The sequence below is a fragment of the Mus musculus genome, chromosome 4 (genome assembly GCF_000001635.26).
Source record: "Mus musculus strain C57BL/6J chromosome 4, GRCm38.p6 C57BL/6J".
Classification (NCBI taxonomy): domain Eukaryota; kingdom Metazoa; phylum Chordata; class Mammalia; order Rodentia; family Muridae; genus Mus; species Mus musculus.
In genome coordinates, this window is record NC_000070.6 from 32,578,011 (window position 1) to 32,595,419 (window position 17,409).

At 45.0% G+C, this 17,409-nt stretch overlaps 1 protein-coding gene across 12 annotated transcripts in view; it reads left to right on the forward strand.

Annotated features, from left to right (window-relative positions):
- The window catches only part of Bach2 (BTB and CNC homology, basic leucine zipper transcription factor 2), a 347,697-nt gene extending 339,598 nt beyond the window's left edge, over positions 1-8,099 (forward strand). For 11 of the 12 annotated variants that reach the window (XM_011249909.3, XM_030253108.1, XM_030253112.1 and 8 more), the window contains one exon: positions 1,807-8,099. In XM_011249909.3, the coding sequence (XP_011248211.1) occupies positions 1,807-2,286 (480 nt within the window). In that variant the 3' untranslated portion in view covers positions 2,287-8,099. The remainder of the gene's footprint in view (positions 1-1,806) is intronic. The other variant, NM_001109661.1, reaches the window with a different exon arrangement.
- Positions 8,100-17,409: the final 9,310 nt, after the last annotated feature.

Here is a 17,409-nt window from a genome sequence, read left to right on the forward strand (position 1 = left end):
CTCTGGATCCTTGCAGATCATAAGCCCAGTCTTTTATTTTACAAATCAATCCAGTCATTTCTTCCAGGTTTCCTTTTGATTATCCTATGACTCAGTATCCTGAGACCCCAGCCCTTAATTTTTAGGGAACAGCATACATGTACACTGCAAAAGAATTCAGAGATCTGCCTGCCTCTGTTAAACACAGACAGTAAGCTAGCTGGGTGGTACCCTGACCTGAAATTACCATTTCTACCACATCTGGGCTTGGATTTGTTGTGTCCCAGGCTAACTTTGAACTCAGGAATCTGCCTACCTTTGTATCTTTCTGACAAGCTGGCCGGCTCATTTATGCAGCTGCCTTTGTTCCTTTAGATTCGTGAAGCCCCTCATATAATTCATATTGCATCCCTATTACACAGTTGAGACATTATGTTTTTTGGTTTTGGGTTTTTTTGTGGGTTTTTTTGTTGGTTTTTTTTTGTTTTGTTTTTTTTTGTTTGTTTGTTTTTTGTTTTTTTTGAGACAGGGTTTCTCTGTATAGCCCTGGCTGTCCTGGAACTTACTCTGTAGACCAGGCTGGCCTTGAACTCAGAAATCCACCTGTCTCTGCCTCCCAAGTGCTGGGATTAAAGGCGTACATCACCCCTGCCCAGCTGAGAAATTATATATTTTTTGAACTCATGTTTTTAGAGTTCTTTTCCACAGCCTTAAGGGCTGTCCTGAAAGTCCCAGCCTGAGACATTTTGCTGAGACATTAGCCACACCATCACCTCCCAGACTTTTGCTGTCTCAGATTATCATGGAGTCATTAACGTTAACAGGGAGGACATTCCTCAAAGGAGGAAGGTAAAATATGTACATTGTTATACAACAAGCCTTATGCCCATGGCAGCCACACTCTTGGAGGCCCACGTCCACTGGCCCTTTCCCAGGGGCAGGAACCTTGTCATTCTGTCCCCACCAAGACCAGCAGTTCCAGACTCTGGACACTCCCGACAGGAGCAGTATATTTATTATTATGGACAGGCATATGCTGACATTTCATTTTCCCCCAACACCCCTGCTTTCACATTCATTATTGAGTACTATATGGACTTTGCAAGGTGGTGTCAGTACCATCGTGTGCAGGGCAGATTCACTGGCCTAAAGCCTACTTACTGTAGTGGCCCAGCCATCTCCTCTTCCCTCAACCCCTGGTAGTACTGACTTTTCATTTTTTATTTTTCTCACTGTACTCAGTTTGTTTTTGTTTTTGTTTTTTTGTCTTTTTCAAAATATCAGTTAGTTGACTTTTACCCCTCAAAAATAATCGAGCAGGGGGGAGTCTCTGAGTTCAAGGCCAACCTGGTCTACAGAGTGAGTTCCAGGACATCCAGGACTGCACAAAGAAACCCTGACTCAAAAACAGGAAAGGAAAAGAAGTAACCTAATGCATTAGGGGAAGATTTTCAGTTATTGAGTTTGAAATAAGATGTTTCCAGTCAGTTCCCTCCAAACCCCAAACTCGGAAAAACAGGATGTCATTTGACTCTCTACAGCATTGCTGTTGGGGGTACCTCAACTGGTTGTTGCTTCCTGGACCTCAGAGGAAGGGATACCACATTGGGAAAGCTGTGAGTGACAATGCCCAAGTGGTAAGGCAGGTACTGGGACAGAGCGTGTGTGTCAACACTCCCTGGACAATGTGTCTTCTAACGTCCTAGATTCTGGCCTACCCTTTCCGGAGTTAGGTTCCGGTGTAAGATCTCGAAACAAAGGTCTGAGGACCTACAGAAATGAGGTTTCCATCCAGGCTTCACGCAGCCGTCTGATCTTTTCTCACAGGTGTGCGAGAAGGAAAAACTGTTGTCGGAGAGGAATCACCTGAAGGCGTGCATGGGAGAGCTCCTGGACAACTTTTCCTGCCTCTCCCAGGAGGTCTGTCGAGACATCCAGAGTCCAGAGCAGATCCAGGCCCTGCACCGCTACTGCCCTGTCCTCATACCCATGGATCTCCCTGGAGCCAGTGTTAACCCTCCTCCTGTGGGTGTTGAGCAGAGCCTTGCACCCTCCCCGTGTGCAGTAGGAGGAAGTGTACCCTGCTGCCTGGAGCCAGGGGCGGCTCCCCCCGGGCTCCCCTGGGTGCCCAGCAACACCTCTGAGAATTGTACCTCTGGGAGGAGGTTGGAAGGCAGTGACCCTGGAACATTCTCAGAACGAGGACCTCCCCTAGAAGCCAGGAGCCAGTCTGTGACGGTGGACTTCTGCCAGGAAATGACTGAGAAGTGTACAACGGACGAACAGCCCAGGAAAGATTATGCCTAGCCGGTGTGATCAGCTCTGCCCTACCCACCACCCTACCCCCGGGTCTTCACACCTCTCTCATCTGGGTGTTCTTCTGCCAGCCAGTGGCGCTGTTCATCTGTGTCTTGAAGAACCAAGAGCGAATTTGGTGCACACTACAGCAGTCTTAGCAGCAATACTGTTTCGAAGTATTCCCTCCTCTCTCTAAGCAGGAGTGCTAGTTACCTTCATAATGGTGCTACCCCTTGCCCTGGCAAGGAAGACAACAGTGTCGACACTGTCTGTCTGTGGGTTCATTGCAAACTTCACAGGGATAGACTACACCTCTAGGACCCAACCACGGATTTTTTTTCTCAGTGGCCCATGTCACAAACCCTATCTCAGGAATTTCTTCTGAATGTTCAATTTTTTTCATTGAAGACAGCTTCTATACACATCAAAGTTTTATAGCTATACTGTGTACATAGTATATATAATATATATGAAATATATATCCATATGCAAAAAGTCCTGCATGCCTCAATTTTCTCATCCCTGAAACTGGAAGCTTCACTTATCATTTACAAACAGGTTCCAACATTCCTCTTTTTGTGTCTGGTGCCAGAACTGGTTTGGAAGCTGTTAACATGGCTGTTTTGCTTGCTGCACAATTCGGTTTCCATCTGTGCTTATTTACAGACAAAATTCAATGTTGGGAGATGCTTCTCAAGGTTCAATCTCAGACCTTTTACTTTCGTTGGTTTGGTTTTGGTGCCGCCGAACGGTGTCAGGTGAGCACCGTGAGTCCGCTCTTCTCCCCTTGTGTTTTCCCCTCGTCTCTGCGGATACTGTACAGCAATGGTCAACTTTGCCACTTGCACTGAGTTTTGAGTCAAACCTATTTTCTTAAATGAAGTTGTAACTTCGGTATAACTCAAGTATATTGTATATTCTTTGCTTTTAGTTAAAAAAAAAAAAGTAAAACATTTTAGCTAATTAAAAAGCACTCAGGTGATAATTATGTAGGAAAAAAAAAAAAAACAATCTTGCCAAATAATGAACCCATCCTAGGATGTGTAGACAATAATCTGCTTGAATATTTTTGTAGCTCACTTCCTCCCCACGTTTCCCCAAGTAAAGCTGAAGTGCAGATGATTCAGAGCTGACACTGGATGCTCAAGTCCTCCACAGGGACAGAGCGGATGGCTCGAAGGACTGCAGAGCAAAAGAGCGGGAGCCTGCGGTGGTGTGTTAGAACGCCACAGGCACTGGTGAGGAGACAGCAGGGGAGGAATTCTCTTCATTTAAGCATTTCTTTCTGGCCTCTGCTTAGACAGCGCTCAGAAATGCCATGTGGTAGGGCCTGCTTCTTTGAAGGTCACAGCTAACCAACCCCCAGCTTTCCTGCCCAGGCCTGGCCTCAGCTTTCAGTGGCAGCCCCCTAGATTAATTGAGCTCACCAAGAGTAGGAAAGAGAATGGCAGAATGGAGCCTGGGATCCACAAGGACTTAGGCTAATGCATTTCTTTCTTCCTTTTACCCTTCCAATGCCCTCTGTACTCTTGAGGTTTTGTTCTGCACCCCCCCTCCCCCAAGTCTCTTGTCTGAAAGCTGCTTCATCGAGGCATAGGACAGATACCGTAGGAGCCCTCTGCCCTCTGCCCAAGCCCTCCACCCCTCACCCCCACCTTTCTCCCACCCCAGGTAATAATCTGCTTCCCTTCCTAAAAACTGCTTGGTTTGCAGATCTGTCGAGCAGCTTCCTTGGCCCCAGGGTATCCTGGTGCAAGCCATGTTTACAGGAAGGCATGCCCCAGGGGTCAGCTCCCTCCTCCCAAATGGTCTCTATCTATCTGCTTCTGTTCAGCAGCCTGGAGACCACTCCAGCTGTGCAAGGTTATCCAGAAAAGTCTGATGTTGGGATAGGGTAGAGGGTAATGGGGACTAGATGGATGGTTGACTTTGTTTCTTCCTCTGTGCCATTGTTTGGACAATATTAAAGCTGCATGTAAAGGGGAAAGTAATGTATGACTAGTAGGCAAAAGTGAAACCCTAGTGACACGTTCTAGTAGTACTAACTTCTTTCTGTACCTGTAGTAGTACTAAAGGTTTAAGTATGTATGAATGCCAGAAGTTGTTGATTCATGCAGTAGAATTTAAGGGGAAATTTACTTCTTTTAAAATAGGTCCATTTTTTAAAACCTGCCTCTGGGTTTTGAGAGAGAGAGAGAGAGAGAGAGAGAGTGTGTGTGTGTGTGTGTGTGTGTGTGTGTGCAGATTTTGATACAGCTATGTTGGAGCTGCCATCGTTGTTACAACGTTGGTACTTCCTGGTCTACTCTAACAGTTCCCTTCACCAGAGGCATGTCTCCATGAAAAGCAGGTAAAGCTAACGTTTAGCTCCTTGCGAATCATGGGGTACTCACAGTTGCCTGTTATGGTACAGGAGTCAGCAGACAGTATTTTTTTTTTTAACTCTCTTATTGCCTTTTTAAGTGACCTCTTCTAAAGAAACAGAAGGCTTGTATTCTGCTCAGGCCATCATCAGTGCGGAGAAGCCTCTCTGCTTGTTTTATGTTTTCCCAGCCCGTGTGCAGCTGGAGGTCTTGCCACATTCCACAGTTTACCCACTACGTTTCTGTTGCCAGTAGCTCAGACCCATGGCAGCCACTTCCAGGGTGGGGGCCAGGGCGTCAGGTCTCCTCGTTTCTCTCTGCCCTAACTCAGCCCTCATCTTCCTCGTTTTCTTTTCCTCTTCCACCCCATCTGTGCCATGGAAACTAGCATTTTCAAAGGACTCTAAAAACTCCTATTTCTTTGTTGTTGTTTTTTTTTTTTTTTTAGTTTGGTTGGTTTTTGGGGTGTTTTGTTTTGGTTTTGTCTTTGTTTTTTGAGACAGGGTTTCTCTGTATAGCCCTGGCTGTCCTGGAACTCACTCTGTAGACTAGGCTGGCCTCGAACTCAGAAATCCGCCTGCCTCTGTCTCCCAAGTGCTGGGATTAAAGGCGTGCACCACCACCGCCCGGCTTCTTTGGTATTTTTAACAAGTAATTTTATTCAGTATCCACCAGGAACAGCAACTGGCTTTGTGTAGTTGCTCACGGGGCATGTCCGTGTCTTTTACTGTTCCAAACCATTGCTTATCAAAATTGTTTCTGAGTTGATTCAAAAGGAGACCTCACTGGGGACCAGAATCTAAGTTCTTTAAGTGGAATTCAGACGTCCCCAGTCTGTCCTTCCCTGGAATCCCTCAGTCAACCACATTCCCTCTGTAGAAAAGAAAGGGGAAGAGAAGAGAGGAGAGTGTGTTTTAAAGGAACATTTAGTTGTGTGTTTGAAGGTCTTTTCTTTCAACAATACAGGACACTCCTATCCAAACCCAGGCCTCCCCCTCGGAGCAGCCTCTGTCCTCCTGTGTCTCTGAACAGCCTCCTTCAGGTTGCCCAGGCTGTGGGCAGGTGTGTGCTTTGCCGAGTTGTGTTTGTGTCTCTGCGTTATCTGGGGGGTGCCTTGAATAAAGTACAACTTCATGACTTACTGATTCTGGAACTAAGCAGTTTCAAAAAAAAAAAAAAAAGCTTTTTCTAAAGTTAGCAAAGTTACTAGACCATCCTGCAACTTCTCTTCCAGGTTCCCCAACAGTGACTCAGGCATCAGGGCTGATGCTGCAGTAGAGAGCGTTATTTTTCTGTCCTCCGAGTAATTTATTTACTGTCTTTCTCAAGGCATGCTGCTTTCTAACATGCACTATAATTTTGGATGTAATCCTTGCATTGCTTTCCCAAGGAAGTTTGAAAAAGGGCGAGTAACTAACGTGCTAACTGCCTCTTTTCCTCAGAGGAGCCCCAGAGCAACCCCAGGACCTGAATGGAGGACTGGCTAAAGCCTACACTTTTCTCTTGTTTTAATACTTTATGGTTGCCACTGAAGAAGAAAAAGACAAAGCAGACAACGGTTTGAAAGTATAAACCTTTTCAGAAACCACCCAGTCTTGCCCCGGGAGGCTGCTCTGCATCCCGTGGAACCAGTAGTCCTCCGAAATGAGTTGGTCTGTAAAACAGCTCCTTAGAGCCTGTATTGGATTGCATATTCCTACACACAGCGGCCCTGTTTAAACTAGGAGCTGTTGTTGATGGCTTCAAACTGCTGCACTAGCGCTTACAGTGGAGGGGGAATCTCAGCTCTAGAAGAGAGCAAGGATCAAGGTTTATCCTCAGATATTCCTCTCCCTCTACCCTCCTCCCATCCCCTCCCTCCCTCCCCCACCACCTCTCTCTCACACACACACATCAGACTAAAGAAAAGGATTATTTTAAAAGAATAAAGCCCTTTGTTGTATCCTTAGTATTTACTTGAGGATTTTGTTGCAGATTCCATTTCTGGCAAGTCAGTCCACAATGCCTCGTGGGGTTGGTAATTCTTAAAGGAAGTCTGTGCATGGAGATATTTTGTGTTCAAAATGTATAATACTGCCCGAGCCATCTCACGACCCAAGTGTCAAAGACTGATGCTGTAGCATAGGATATATTTGTGCATAAGTAGTGTGTGCAAATAGTACTTGTACATTGAAGAGACTCGTCATAGCAGATCAAAGGTAAATTATTCAAATGATGGTGCAAAAACATTACTTGCAAAGTAATTGTATAGTATTTTCCTACACTCCACCCTGGGAGATCATATTTATAACAAGTGAATTATTAGTGCATTTTAATTGTAATAGGAAATGATGCTGCCATTTCGTGGAGAATATCCCACTTGGTCGCAGAGGCCCAACTTTTATAGCTTTGGTTTAATGTTGTGGCATGGTGTATGCGTTTCTCTCTCAAGCAATGGATAAACTCTTGGCTGTCATTTTCATTCCAGTTTATTGACCTCAGATAAAACAATGGCTATTCATGGAAGTGTATTCAAGACCACTCATTTCAGGTAGACTCACATTCAGTGCCAAACGCTCCCATGGAAATGATCAGACACCTATATCAGAAAAGAGTGAAGGGACTTGAACAAAAATATATATATATATGGGTTTTCCTAAAGATGGGTGCTAAACTTCTACCAAACATGTCTCTAGGGACAAAGAGTTGGCCTCCACTCGGGTCATAACAGTGTATTTTGGCTGTGGCAACGCTGGGATGCCCATTCACACTCTGACACAAGAGCCTGGCACTTGTCACAAATTATCAGGAAGATTGCAGATGCGTTTGGGAGCCTCGGGTACTCGTTAGACACGGTGAGCCATTCAAGGCAAGAGGGCCTGTGAGAGTTTGTTCCAGAACCAGTCTGATGCAAGTGCACCTCCAATCTATGCCTTACGAACTCCAGAGGCCATATGCAAAACAGGGTCTTCTCAGTGTATGCAAGGGGCTGCGGCCCCTCCTCTCCTCCCCAGCTGAACAATACGGACAGTTTTCACACATATCTACCTGTATAACCCTCCGTACCTCTCATAACTGGTCAACGACTGTAACAGGTTACATCAGGTGTTTTTCTACATACTTTTTACACAGATTCTATGCGATTAATGTAACTTAATTCAGCGCATCATTGTACAAGTTCTTACGCTTGGCCTTATTTTTTTCCTAAGTGATTGTGGTTTTTCTTGTGGTTTTTTCTTGTGGTTTTTCTTGTAAAGATATTGAGATGGCTGTTGATGCTTATTCTCTGTAACTAAGAATTTTTACCTTTTTGGGAAAAAGCATTGCTATGGATTAATGAATTGAGACTTCATTTACTCGTTGTAAATACACTATTGTGCAAAAAAAAAAAAGTTTCATTCAATTGAATTGCTAGTGTTTACTGAATTTTGTCTAGACGCCATTTCTGTTGATGAAATAAAGGCCTATCATTCTACATGGTCAAAGCTCCCCAATCCTTGCGTCACACTGCGGCACAGACAGCCTCGAGCAATGCTTCTCTACAGACATTAGCTTGGACCCTTCCCTGCTCCCTGGTTAATCTGATTAGAAATCTGAAGAATTGAACCATGCTGGTTTTAATCTTAAGTTTTTAAACAAAATCCCCGTTGCACATGAGATTAGATATCAAATATTAGAGCCATTTCCAGTTTCAATATTCCACTGTAGCTATGCAGCTTGTTGCCGTGGGTAAAGAACATTGTGTTTTTAACCATAGATGGATCTACAGCTACAAAAGAAGAGATGACGAAATAGATAAAAGGCCAGGTGTAGTGGCACATGCCTAGGTCCAGTTACTCCAGAGGCTGAAGCAGGCTCACATGAACATACAGGATTACAACCAGGGTGGGAACCTAGTGTAACTGCCATCAACAACTTAGGCGAAAGTAAAGAGAGTATAACACCAAACCACTATCATGTGAGATGAGTTACAAGGGACAGAAGCTGAGTGTTGTGGTCAGGGGCAAAAAAAAAAAAAAAAAAAAAAACCTTAAGCTAGAAAGATGTGTTCAGTAGCCAGTGTCTTCCGTTTCTATGGAGTGGGAAATGGACATACCACATTGTGGGTAGACTAAATGTGAATAACACCGAGCTCATGCTGCAAGGAAAGAGACGGGAACTACCAGCAGAGGGCAGGCATGCTCCACCGTGAGTAACGGAGGTACCTGATACCTATGTAATCCTAGGTCCCGCAAGTAATGTCCCATCCGCCACAATTTCTATCATAGGTCCCTAATGAGTTAAGGAGGGCTTCCTCGTGTGCTGTAAGCTGCACTAAATCATCATGGTCAGATCGTTTTAAATTTAAGAAGCAGACTACCTTTGCTTAATATTTCAGTCTTTTCTGGGGGAAACTTGGTCATGGAGAGCTGGCAGCCATCTTCATCTCCGTCCTTAGCCATTTGCTTCTGTGGCAGAATAAACCTTGCCAATTGCTCCATCCTACAGAAGTTCCCAAGCTTTGCTGTGCCCCTTCTCTGCCTCAAATGTGCTTCTCCATGTAATTCACATCTGATTCTAGACATAATGAAAATGCCCTCCTCCATCGGGTCCTGTGGCGATTCTTACTGCGTTTTTGTTGTTGTTGTTTTTAAGATTTATTTATTTACCTTCTTATTTGCTTATTTATTTATTTATATGAGTACACTGTAGCTGTCTTCAGACCCACCAGAAGAGGGCATCGGATCCCATTACAGGTGGTGTGAGCCACCATGTGGTAGCTGGGAATTGAACTCTGGACTTCTGGAAGAGTAGTCAGTGCTCTTAACCACTGAGCCATCTCTCCAACATCTGGAAATAAAGTTCTTTAAAACCCCATTTAGAATGTCTGACCCAAGACCCTTCCCCTGGAAAGGATGCATAACCAAGGTTCTAGTTGAGCTTTTTGTTAAGAGCAGCTGATGATGGCGTCCTGGGCAGGAATAGGCTCCTATAATCCTCCACCAAGTGAGCCCCTTTACCTTCCTGTTGTTAGTAAGCATGATACACTCAAACCCAGAGAGAGAAAGCCACACCTTTCCGTAAGCAAGCATCCTTCCCTTCAGTTCCCTCAATAGCATTTCACTTCCTGTCTCATGCACCTCATACTCTGCAGATCCTGACACAGAATTACCACAGAGCAGCCTCGCCAGCCAGCAAGATGTCTTGCTTGTCCCCATGGCTAGTTTTGACGCTTACCACACAAAGATGTGTGCCTCTCTAAAGCACTGAGCCTTGACCCAAAGCAGTGGCTGGAACCCTCCTGACACCGGTGCAGGGGTTCACTGGATGTACTGTGCTTCTCACTGGGCACTTAAACTCTGTCTTTAATTTGTACAGCGAAATCCCTGTAAAGGAGGTCTCATAATCAACCTGCTAACCTGATAGGACAATGGAAAAAGGATATGGAACTGGAAGTGGTGGGTAAGGTATTGCCGGTGCCTAGGGTTTCTACTGTTTTGATCAGACACCATGACCAGAGAAAGCTGGGAGGGAGAGGGTTCGCTTTGCTCACACTTCCACACCACAGTCCATCATTGCAGGAACTCAAGGCAGGAACCTGGAGGCAGCAGCTCCTGCAGAAGTCAAGGAGTGCTGTTTCCTGGCTTGCTCCTCAAGGCTTTCCCAGCCTGCTTCCCTATAGCACTCAGAACCACCAAGCCCAGGGGCAACCCAGCCCACAGTAAGCTAGGCCCCTCCCACATCAATCATCAATCAAGAAAATATGCCACAAGCTTGCCCACAGGCCAGTCTGGCAGAGGCATTTTCTCAACTGAGGTTTCCTCTTTCACTTTGACTCTAACTTGCGTCAAACTGACATGAAACTAGTCAGCACGGTATGGATATATAAGCATGTTAGTTCAACCAATACTACGCAACACACCGTGCATCCTGCCTTAGGAGTGCATAAACCGGGGCTGGAGAGATGGCTCAGAGGTTAAGAGCACTGACTGCTCTTCCGAAGGTCCTGAGTTCAATTCCCAGCAACCACATGGTTGCTCATAATGAGATCTGACCCCCTCTTCTGGTGTGTCTGGATACAGCTACAGTGTACTTACATATAATAAAATAAATAAAGCTTAAAAAAAAAGAGTGCACAAACCTTATCCTTAAAGCGTTCACAAGCTGGTTAAGCAGGGTTGTATAATAAATCAATCATCATTTTTTCCAGGGCTTCTAACTCTCACAGAGGACAGAGCATGGCTCCCTGGGGGATCCTGACCCTTACATAGCCTTGTCTGGGTTTGGACCAATTAACATTTCATCTTGGGGGACCTTTAGCTGTGGAGGACATTACTTAACCTTTTTGAACCCTTTAATCTGATTGAAAACATGGAGATGAACCAGAATGACTTTACAGTTACATGAGGGGGAAGGAATGAGCCTTGAGGACCAGGCATGGAATATATACTTTAAAAGGTTGGGCTTGGGATAGTAGTGCTCAGTGGCTTAAATCACTGGCTGCTCTTTCTAAGGACTCTGTTTCTATTCCCACATCCATATGGTGACTCACAGCCATCTGTAACTTCAGCCCCATGTAACCCAACACTCTCTTCAGGCCTCAAGCACCGCATGCACGTGGTGCACAAACATACAGGCAGGCAAAACACTCATACACTCAATCAAAATTAAAAGGTTGGGCTTGGCCCTTTCATCTTCCTTTAGTCTTCACTGACTCTCCTACAAGCTCGCTAGTTCTAGAAGACTAGATCTTGAGCCAATGAGATGGCTCTGTCGTAAGGACACAGCCTTAGTTAGGGTTTTACTGCTGTGAACAGACACCATGACCAAGGCAAGTCTTATAAAAAAAAAAAAAACAACATTTAATTAGGGCTGGCTTACAGGTTCAGAGGTTCAGTTCATTATCATCAAGGTGGGAGCATGGCAGTATCCAGGCAGGCATGGCGCAGGCAGAGCTGAGAGATCTATGTCTTTATCCAAAGGCTGCTAGTGGAAGACTGACTTCCAGGCAACTAGGGTGAGGATCTTAAGCCCACACCCACAGTGACACACCTACTCCAACCAGGTCACACCTATTTCAACAAGGCCACACCTCCACTCCCTGGCCCAAGAATATACAAACCATCACAGACACCTAACACCAAGAATGACACCCTGATTTTGACCCCTGGAACTCACATACTGGAAGGAGAGAACCAACGCCTGCAAGCTGTCCTCCAATCTCCACACACGCTGTGGCATGTGCATGCACAAACACACATAGAGAATACCTTATGTGTTGTATGGATGCATCACCTGTCAATTAAAAAGCCTGTGGCCTGTGGCCTAGACAGGAAATAGAGGTAGAATATCTGGGAAAAGAAAGAATTCTGGGATAGAGCAAGAGGCAGGAGAGCAGCCCAGGAAGATGTGAGGAGCAGGATGCATGGTGCCTGAGCACAGGAAAGCAGCCATGTGGCAAAATGGTGGTTAAAATAATTGGGTTGTTTTAGTTATGATCTAGTTAAAGTAGAGCCTAGCTATGTGGCCATTTGTAAATGTATTTTAAGTCTGAGTCTTATTTCTAAGAGCATGGGACTGAGAAGAAAAACCAGAACCTAACTTCAACACACACACACAAAGGTAATTTTTGAAAAAATTTTTATACTGTACTCATTTTCCCCCCTACTAGATGGAGTAGAAGCATCTTGCTATTGTTTGAACTAGAAGCACAGAATAATTGTAGCCAATGATGGGCTACCCTTTGCAACCTACCAGCAGCCGCCCAGCCTCTGTCCATAGAATACTTTCTATGGAAAACCCATGTCTCGTGGTCAGAAAAGTTTTCTGGGACTAGAATGTAACAGAGTGTAGCAAGTACACTTTCTTACCATGCACAAAGCCTTAAATTCAATCTCCATCACTATAAAGAAAGAAAAAAGAAGAGGAAGTGTTCTAGTTTTCTTTATATTGCTGTGATAAACACTGACAAAAAGCAACTTAGAAAAGAAAGCGTTTTTTCATCTTAGATTTCTAGGTAGTAGTCCACTACTGAGTGAAACCAGGGTAGGATGTAAAGTAGGAAGTGAAGCAGAAATTGTGGAGTAACACTATTCACTGGCTTGGTTCTTCCAGCCTGCTCAGCTATCTTCCTTACAGAACTCTGAACCACCTGCCCAGTGGTGACACTGCCCACAGTGTGCTGGGCTTCCCAGCATCCATCAGTAATCAAGAAAACCACCCACAGACGACCCACACTTCAGCCTGATGCACACAATCCCTTAGTGGGGCGGGGTGTGTGTGTGGGGGTCCCTCTTCCCACCTGACTCTAGTTTATGTCAAATTTACAAAAACTAACCAGAACAGGGAGGGATGAAGAAAGTTGGCTTCCCGAATGGACGATGGGTCTAACAGACACTTTTCTTACAAAGAGTAAGAATCCTTGTAAGGTGCAGTGGGGCACGCTTGTAAGCTGTAATCCCAGCTTCTTGGGAGACTGAGTAGGCGCCTGAGACTGGCCTGAGTGAAGAGTGAGCAGCAAGCCTTGGTGGTTATGTGCCCTTACCTACTGAGACCCTGTTTCAAGAAACACTGTTTTTAAGGACTGAAGCAAATAAAAGCAATCTCTGTGCCAATGTCAGGACCAGAGCTCAAATCCCATCACCACAATACCAACATAACAATGTGGTCCCCATGCAAACCTGTAACCTCAGCACTGAGACGAACAGAGACAGGGGGATCACTGAGGCTTGCTGGCTGCCGACCTACCTGCAAAACACAAGTTCTGAGTTCAGTAAAAGGCCCTTCCTGGAAAGGATATAGTGGAAAATATTAAAAGTGGTATCCACTACTACAGGAAAAGGCCCTACTCTGGCCTCTGCACATGTGCACATGCAGATACCCACCCACCTATCCCACACACAATTTAAACAGATCACCCAATCATAAAATGGGCAAGGAATTACAAATCAATGACCAATAGATTTTTTAAAAAAATGTTCAACATCCTTAGCCATCAGGAAAATGGAAATCAAAACTCATCTCACCATGGTCAAGAAAACAAACAGCAAGCGCTGATCATGACAAGAAGAGGAGAGTTCTTGAACACTATTAGTGGAAATTTAAATGAGTCCACCCACTGTGGAAATCAGTATGTATGTGCCTCAGAAAACTAATGTAAGATCCACCATGCTGCTCCCAAATCCTGTGTCTGGAGGACACAAGTGAGCACAACAGGGATACTTGCAAATTCATACTTATGCCTGACTACTCTCCACCACACCCGAGATACAGAACAGCCTCGATACCCAACACATGAATTGATACAAAAAAAATGTGGTGTGTGTACACAGTGGAGTTTTATTCTGTCATAAGGAACAAAATTATGTTATTTACAGAAAATGAATAGAACTCAAGAACGTTGTGTTGAACAAAATAAGCCAGACTCAAAAGACAAGCACCATGTTTTTGCTCATTTGTAGAATCTAGCTTTGAATATATATATATATATATATAGATAGATAGAGAGAGAGAGAGAGAGAGAGAGAGAGATACATGACACAGAGAAGCCACACACACACACACACACACACACACACACACACACACACCAGTGCAGTGGGAGGGAGGGAGACAAACAAGGGTTATAGGTAGGGAGACAGAAGAGGGTAATTGTTAATGGCTATGAGCTAAGTACATATTTGTGTTCAATTTTTTATATGAAAATATCATGTGAAAACTATTATTTTGGGTTTTTCTTTTTTTTGGTTTGTTTGTTTGGTTTTGGTTTTTTGAGACAGGATTCTCTGTGTAACCCTGACTGTCCTGGAACTCACTCTGTAGACCAGGCTGGCCTGGAACTCAGAAATCCACCTGCCTCTGCCTCCCAAGAGCTGAGAAAAAGGCCTGTGCCACCACTGTCCGGAAAACTATTATTTTGTATACTCACAAAAAATTTTGTTAAAAACCACAAAATAAACAATAATCTACCCAAACCTATTTTAGCAGTCACTGTAACTACAGGACAGAAACAAATGAAGGTGAGGTGTAGGGAAGGGTTGACTGGAAAGTCTCTGCTGAAATGAGTTCCATGAGAAGAAATGAATCCCCAAACCAGATGCCAAGGCAGGGGCCTCTGCTATTTCCAAGGGCTTGGGAAGCTGAGGTAGGGAGACCATTTGAGGCCAAGAGTTGAAGACTATCCTGGGCAACACACTGAAATCATGTCCGAAGGAAGAAAGAAAGGGAAAGAGGGAAAAGGAAAGGAAGAAAGGAAGGAAGGGAGGGAGGGAGGGAGGGAGGGAGGGAGGGAGGGAGGGAGGGACATGGGTATTATACTAACTTTTCAATGCTATGATAAAACCCTGATCAAAGCCAACTTGGGGAGGAGGGGTTCAGTTTAGCCTACAGGTTACAGTCTGATATACCCCAGGTCCACATGCACAAAAGTGGCTGTCCCTACAGTGGGCTTGTCCCTCTCATATCATTCATTAATCAAGAAAATCCCCCAAAGATGTGCCAATCTGACAGTTCCTCAATTGAGATTCGCTCTTCTCTGGTGTGTCTGTATTTATTTATGTCAAGTTGACAAAAACTGACAAGATCTGAGTATGGTGGTGTATACCTTTAATCCCAGAATACGGCAGACTAAAGAGTGAGTTCAAGGTCACTCTAAACTATCTAGAAAGTTCTAGGCCAGCCAGGGATATATAGTGAGAACCTGTCTTTAAAACAAATAAACATGGGCTGGAGAGATAGCTCAGCAGTTAAGAGCACTAGCTGCTCTTCCAAAGGCCCTAGGTTCAATTCCTAACACCCACATGTAAAGTGGAAACAAGCATTCTTTGGAAAGTCGGTTGGATGGTGTTTTGCTGGGGCAAATGTGTGAAGAAACATTTTGTTAAAGTGGACACAGGTGTGAAAGGCTAAGGCAGACTCATGAAGGAACGTTTCACTGAAGCAGACACAGGAGAGAGGATGTTCTGCTAAAGTAAGCATGTGAAAGGACATGTAATCAAAGATTCTTTGCTAACAACATGCATGTATTGGTCTGTCTTACATTTCGTAGCTGAGTTGCATTTGTCGGGATGTCATAGAGAGAAACACAGCAAAAAACTTCTGGTGGTATCCTGCAGTTTGTTGCTGCTTCCAAGGACTTGAGCTGATTGGCTGCACGTGCTGAGACTAGACATGTGGAAGACACGTGATGTTTGGAGGATATAAATAGGATTCCACGGAGTGACAGAGACAGAGCTTGGCTTGCTGGTACAGCAAGCTGTGCAACACTTGTAGGTCTTGCGTCTTTGCTGATCTTTGCTTCCCTGAGAGAGGCACAGCTGAGAGCTTCTCCTTGTGTTCCTGTTGGTCTCTCCTGGCTGTCTCTGATAGGTCATGTCACTGCTGTTGCTAACCCTACTCTACCGAACTGACTGCTGGTGTATCCATGAAGTGTTTACTAATGGAGGGGAGAGGAGGGAGAGTGGGAGGGAAGGAGAGAGAAGAGGGGGAGGGGTGAGTAGAGTGGAGAGAGGAGAGGGGGGAGAGAAGGAAAAGGGGAAGGGGGAGGGGAGGAGAGAGAAGAGGGGGAGGGGAGAGGAGAAAGAGTGGAGAGAGGGGAGGGTGGAAAGGGGGGAAAGGGGAGGAGAGGGGGAAGGGAAGGGGGAGGAGAGAGACCAGGGAGGGGGAAGAGAGACCAGGCACTTGCAAGGCAGGTTCAGGGTTAGTGGAACTTTGTGTGAGCCATGTGTGCCACATTAACATGTTGTGAGTATTTATCTCACAGGATGTCTTAGTTAGGGTTTCTCTTTTTTTTTTTTTTTGGTTTTCGAGACAGGGTTTCTCTGTATAGCCCTGGCTGTCCTGGAACTCACTTTGCAGACCAGGCTGGCCTCGAACTCAGAAATCCTCCTGCCTCCGCCTCCCAAGTGCTGGGATTAAAGGTGTGCGCCACCACCACCCGGCTTAGTTAGGGTTTCTATCGCTGTGATAAAACACCAAGACCAGCAGGCAGCTTGAAAAGGAAAAGGTTTATTTGGCTTACACTTCCATATTACTATTCATCATGAAGGAAATCAAGACAGGAACTCAAACAGAGCAGGGATCTGGAAGCAGGAGCTGAAGCAGAGGCCATGGAGGAGTGTTGCTTACTGGATTGCTCCTCGTGGTTTGCTCAGCCTGCCTTCTTATAGAACCCAGGACCACCAGCCCAGGATGGTACCACCCACAATGGGCTGGGCCCCCCCACATCAAACACTAATTAGGAAAATGCTTTCAGGATTGCCTTCAACCCAATATAATGGGGGCATTTTCCTAACTGAGATTCCCTATGACTTTAGCTTGTATCAAGTTAACATAAAACTATCCAGCACACAGCACATACATGGGACAGAGCTTCATGAGAAACCCTGTCTCGGAAAACAAAACAAAACAAAAAAGAGCTTCATGATTCTGAACCAAATTGATTGTTCTTACAACTTGAAATCTTTGTTACAGGGTACGTGGCCCATGTTTCATGGCAGTCTGTTTATGTGATACAAGATGAAAGAGCTAAATAACTCCTTCCACAACCTACGTGCCTCTCTGCACTGTGGAGCCCTAGGGCCCTCTGAAGCTCCTCTCCTGGGTGGGTCCTGACCACGGGGAAGGTGAAAATAAGGTAATGCCCCCTGGTAACCCCTGGAAACGATTTCTGGGCCACAGTCAACATTTATTATCACTGACAGTGAATGTGTCGGCAGATTGTGGGCATATTTGCTCCTGTTTAAGACATCGCTCAATTTCAATAACATTTATAAATTAAAATTTCATTTTCTTCATGCTCACAACATAATAT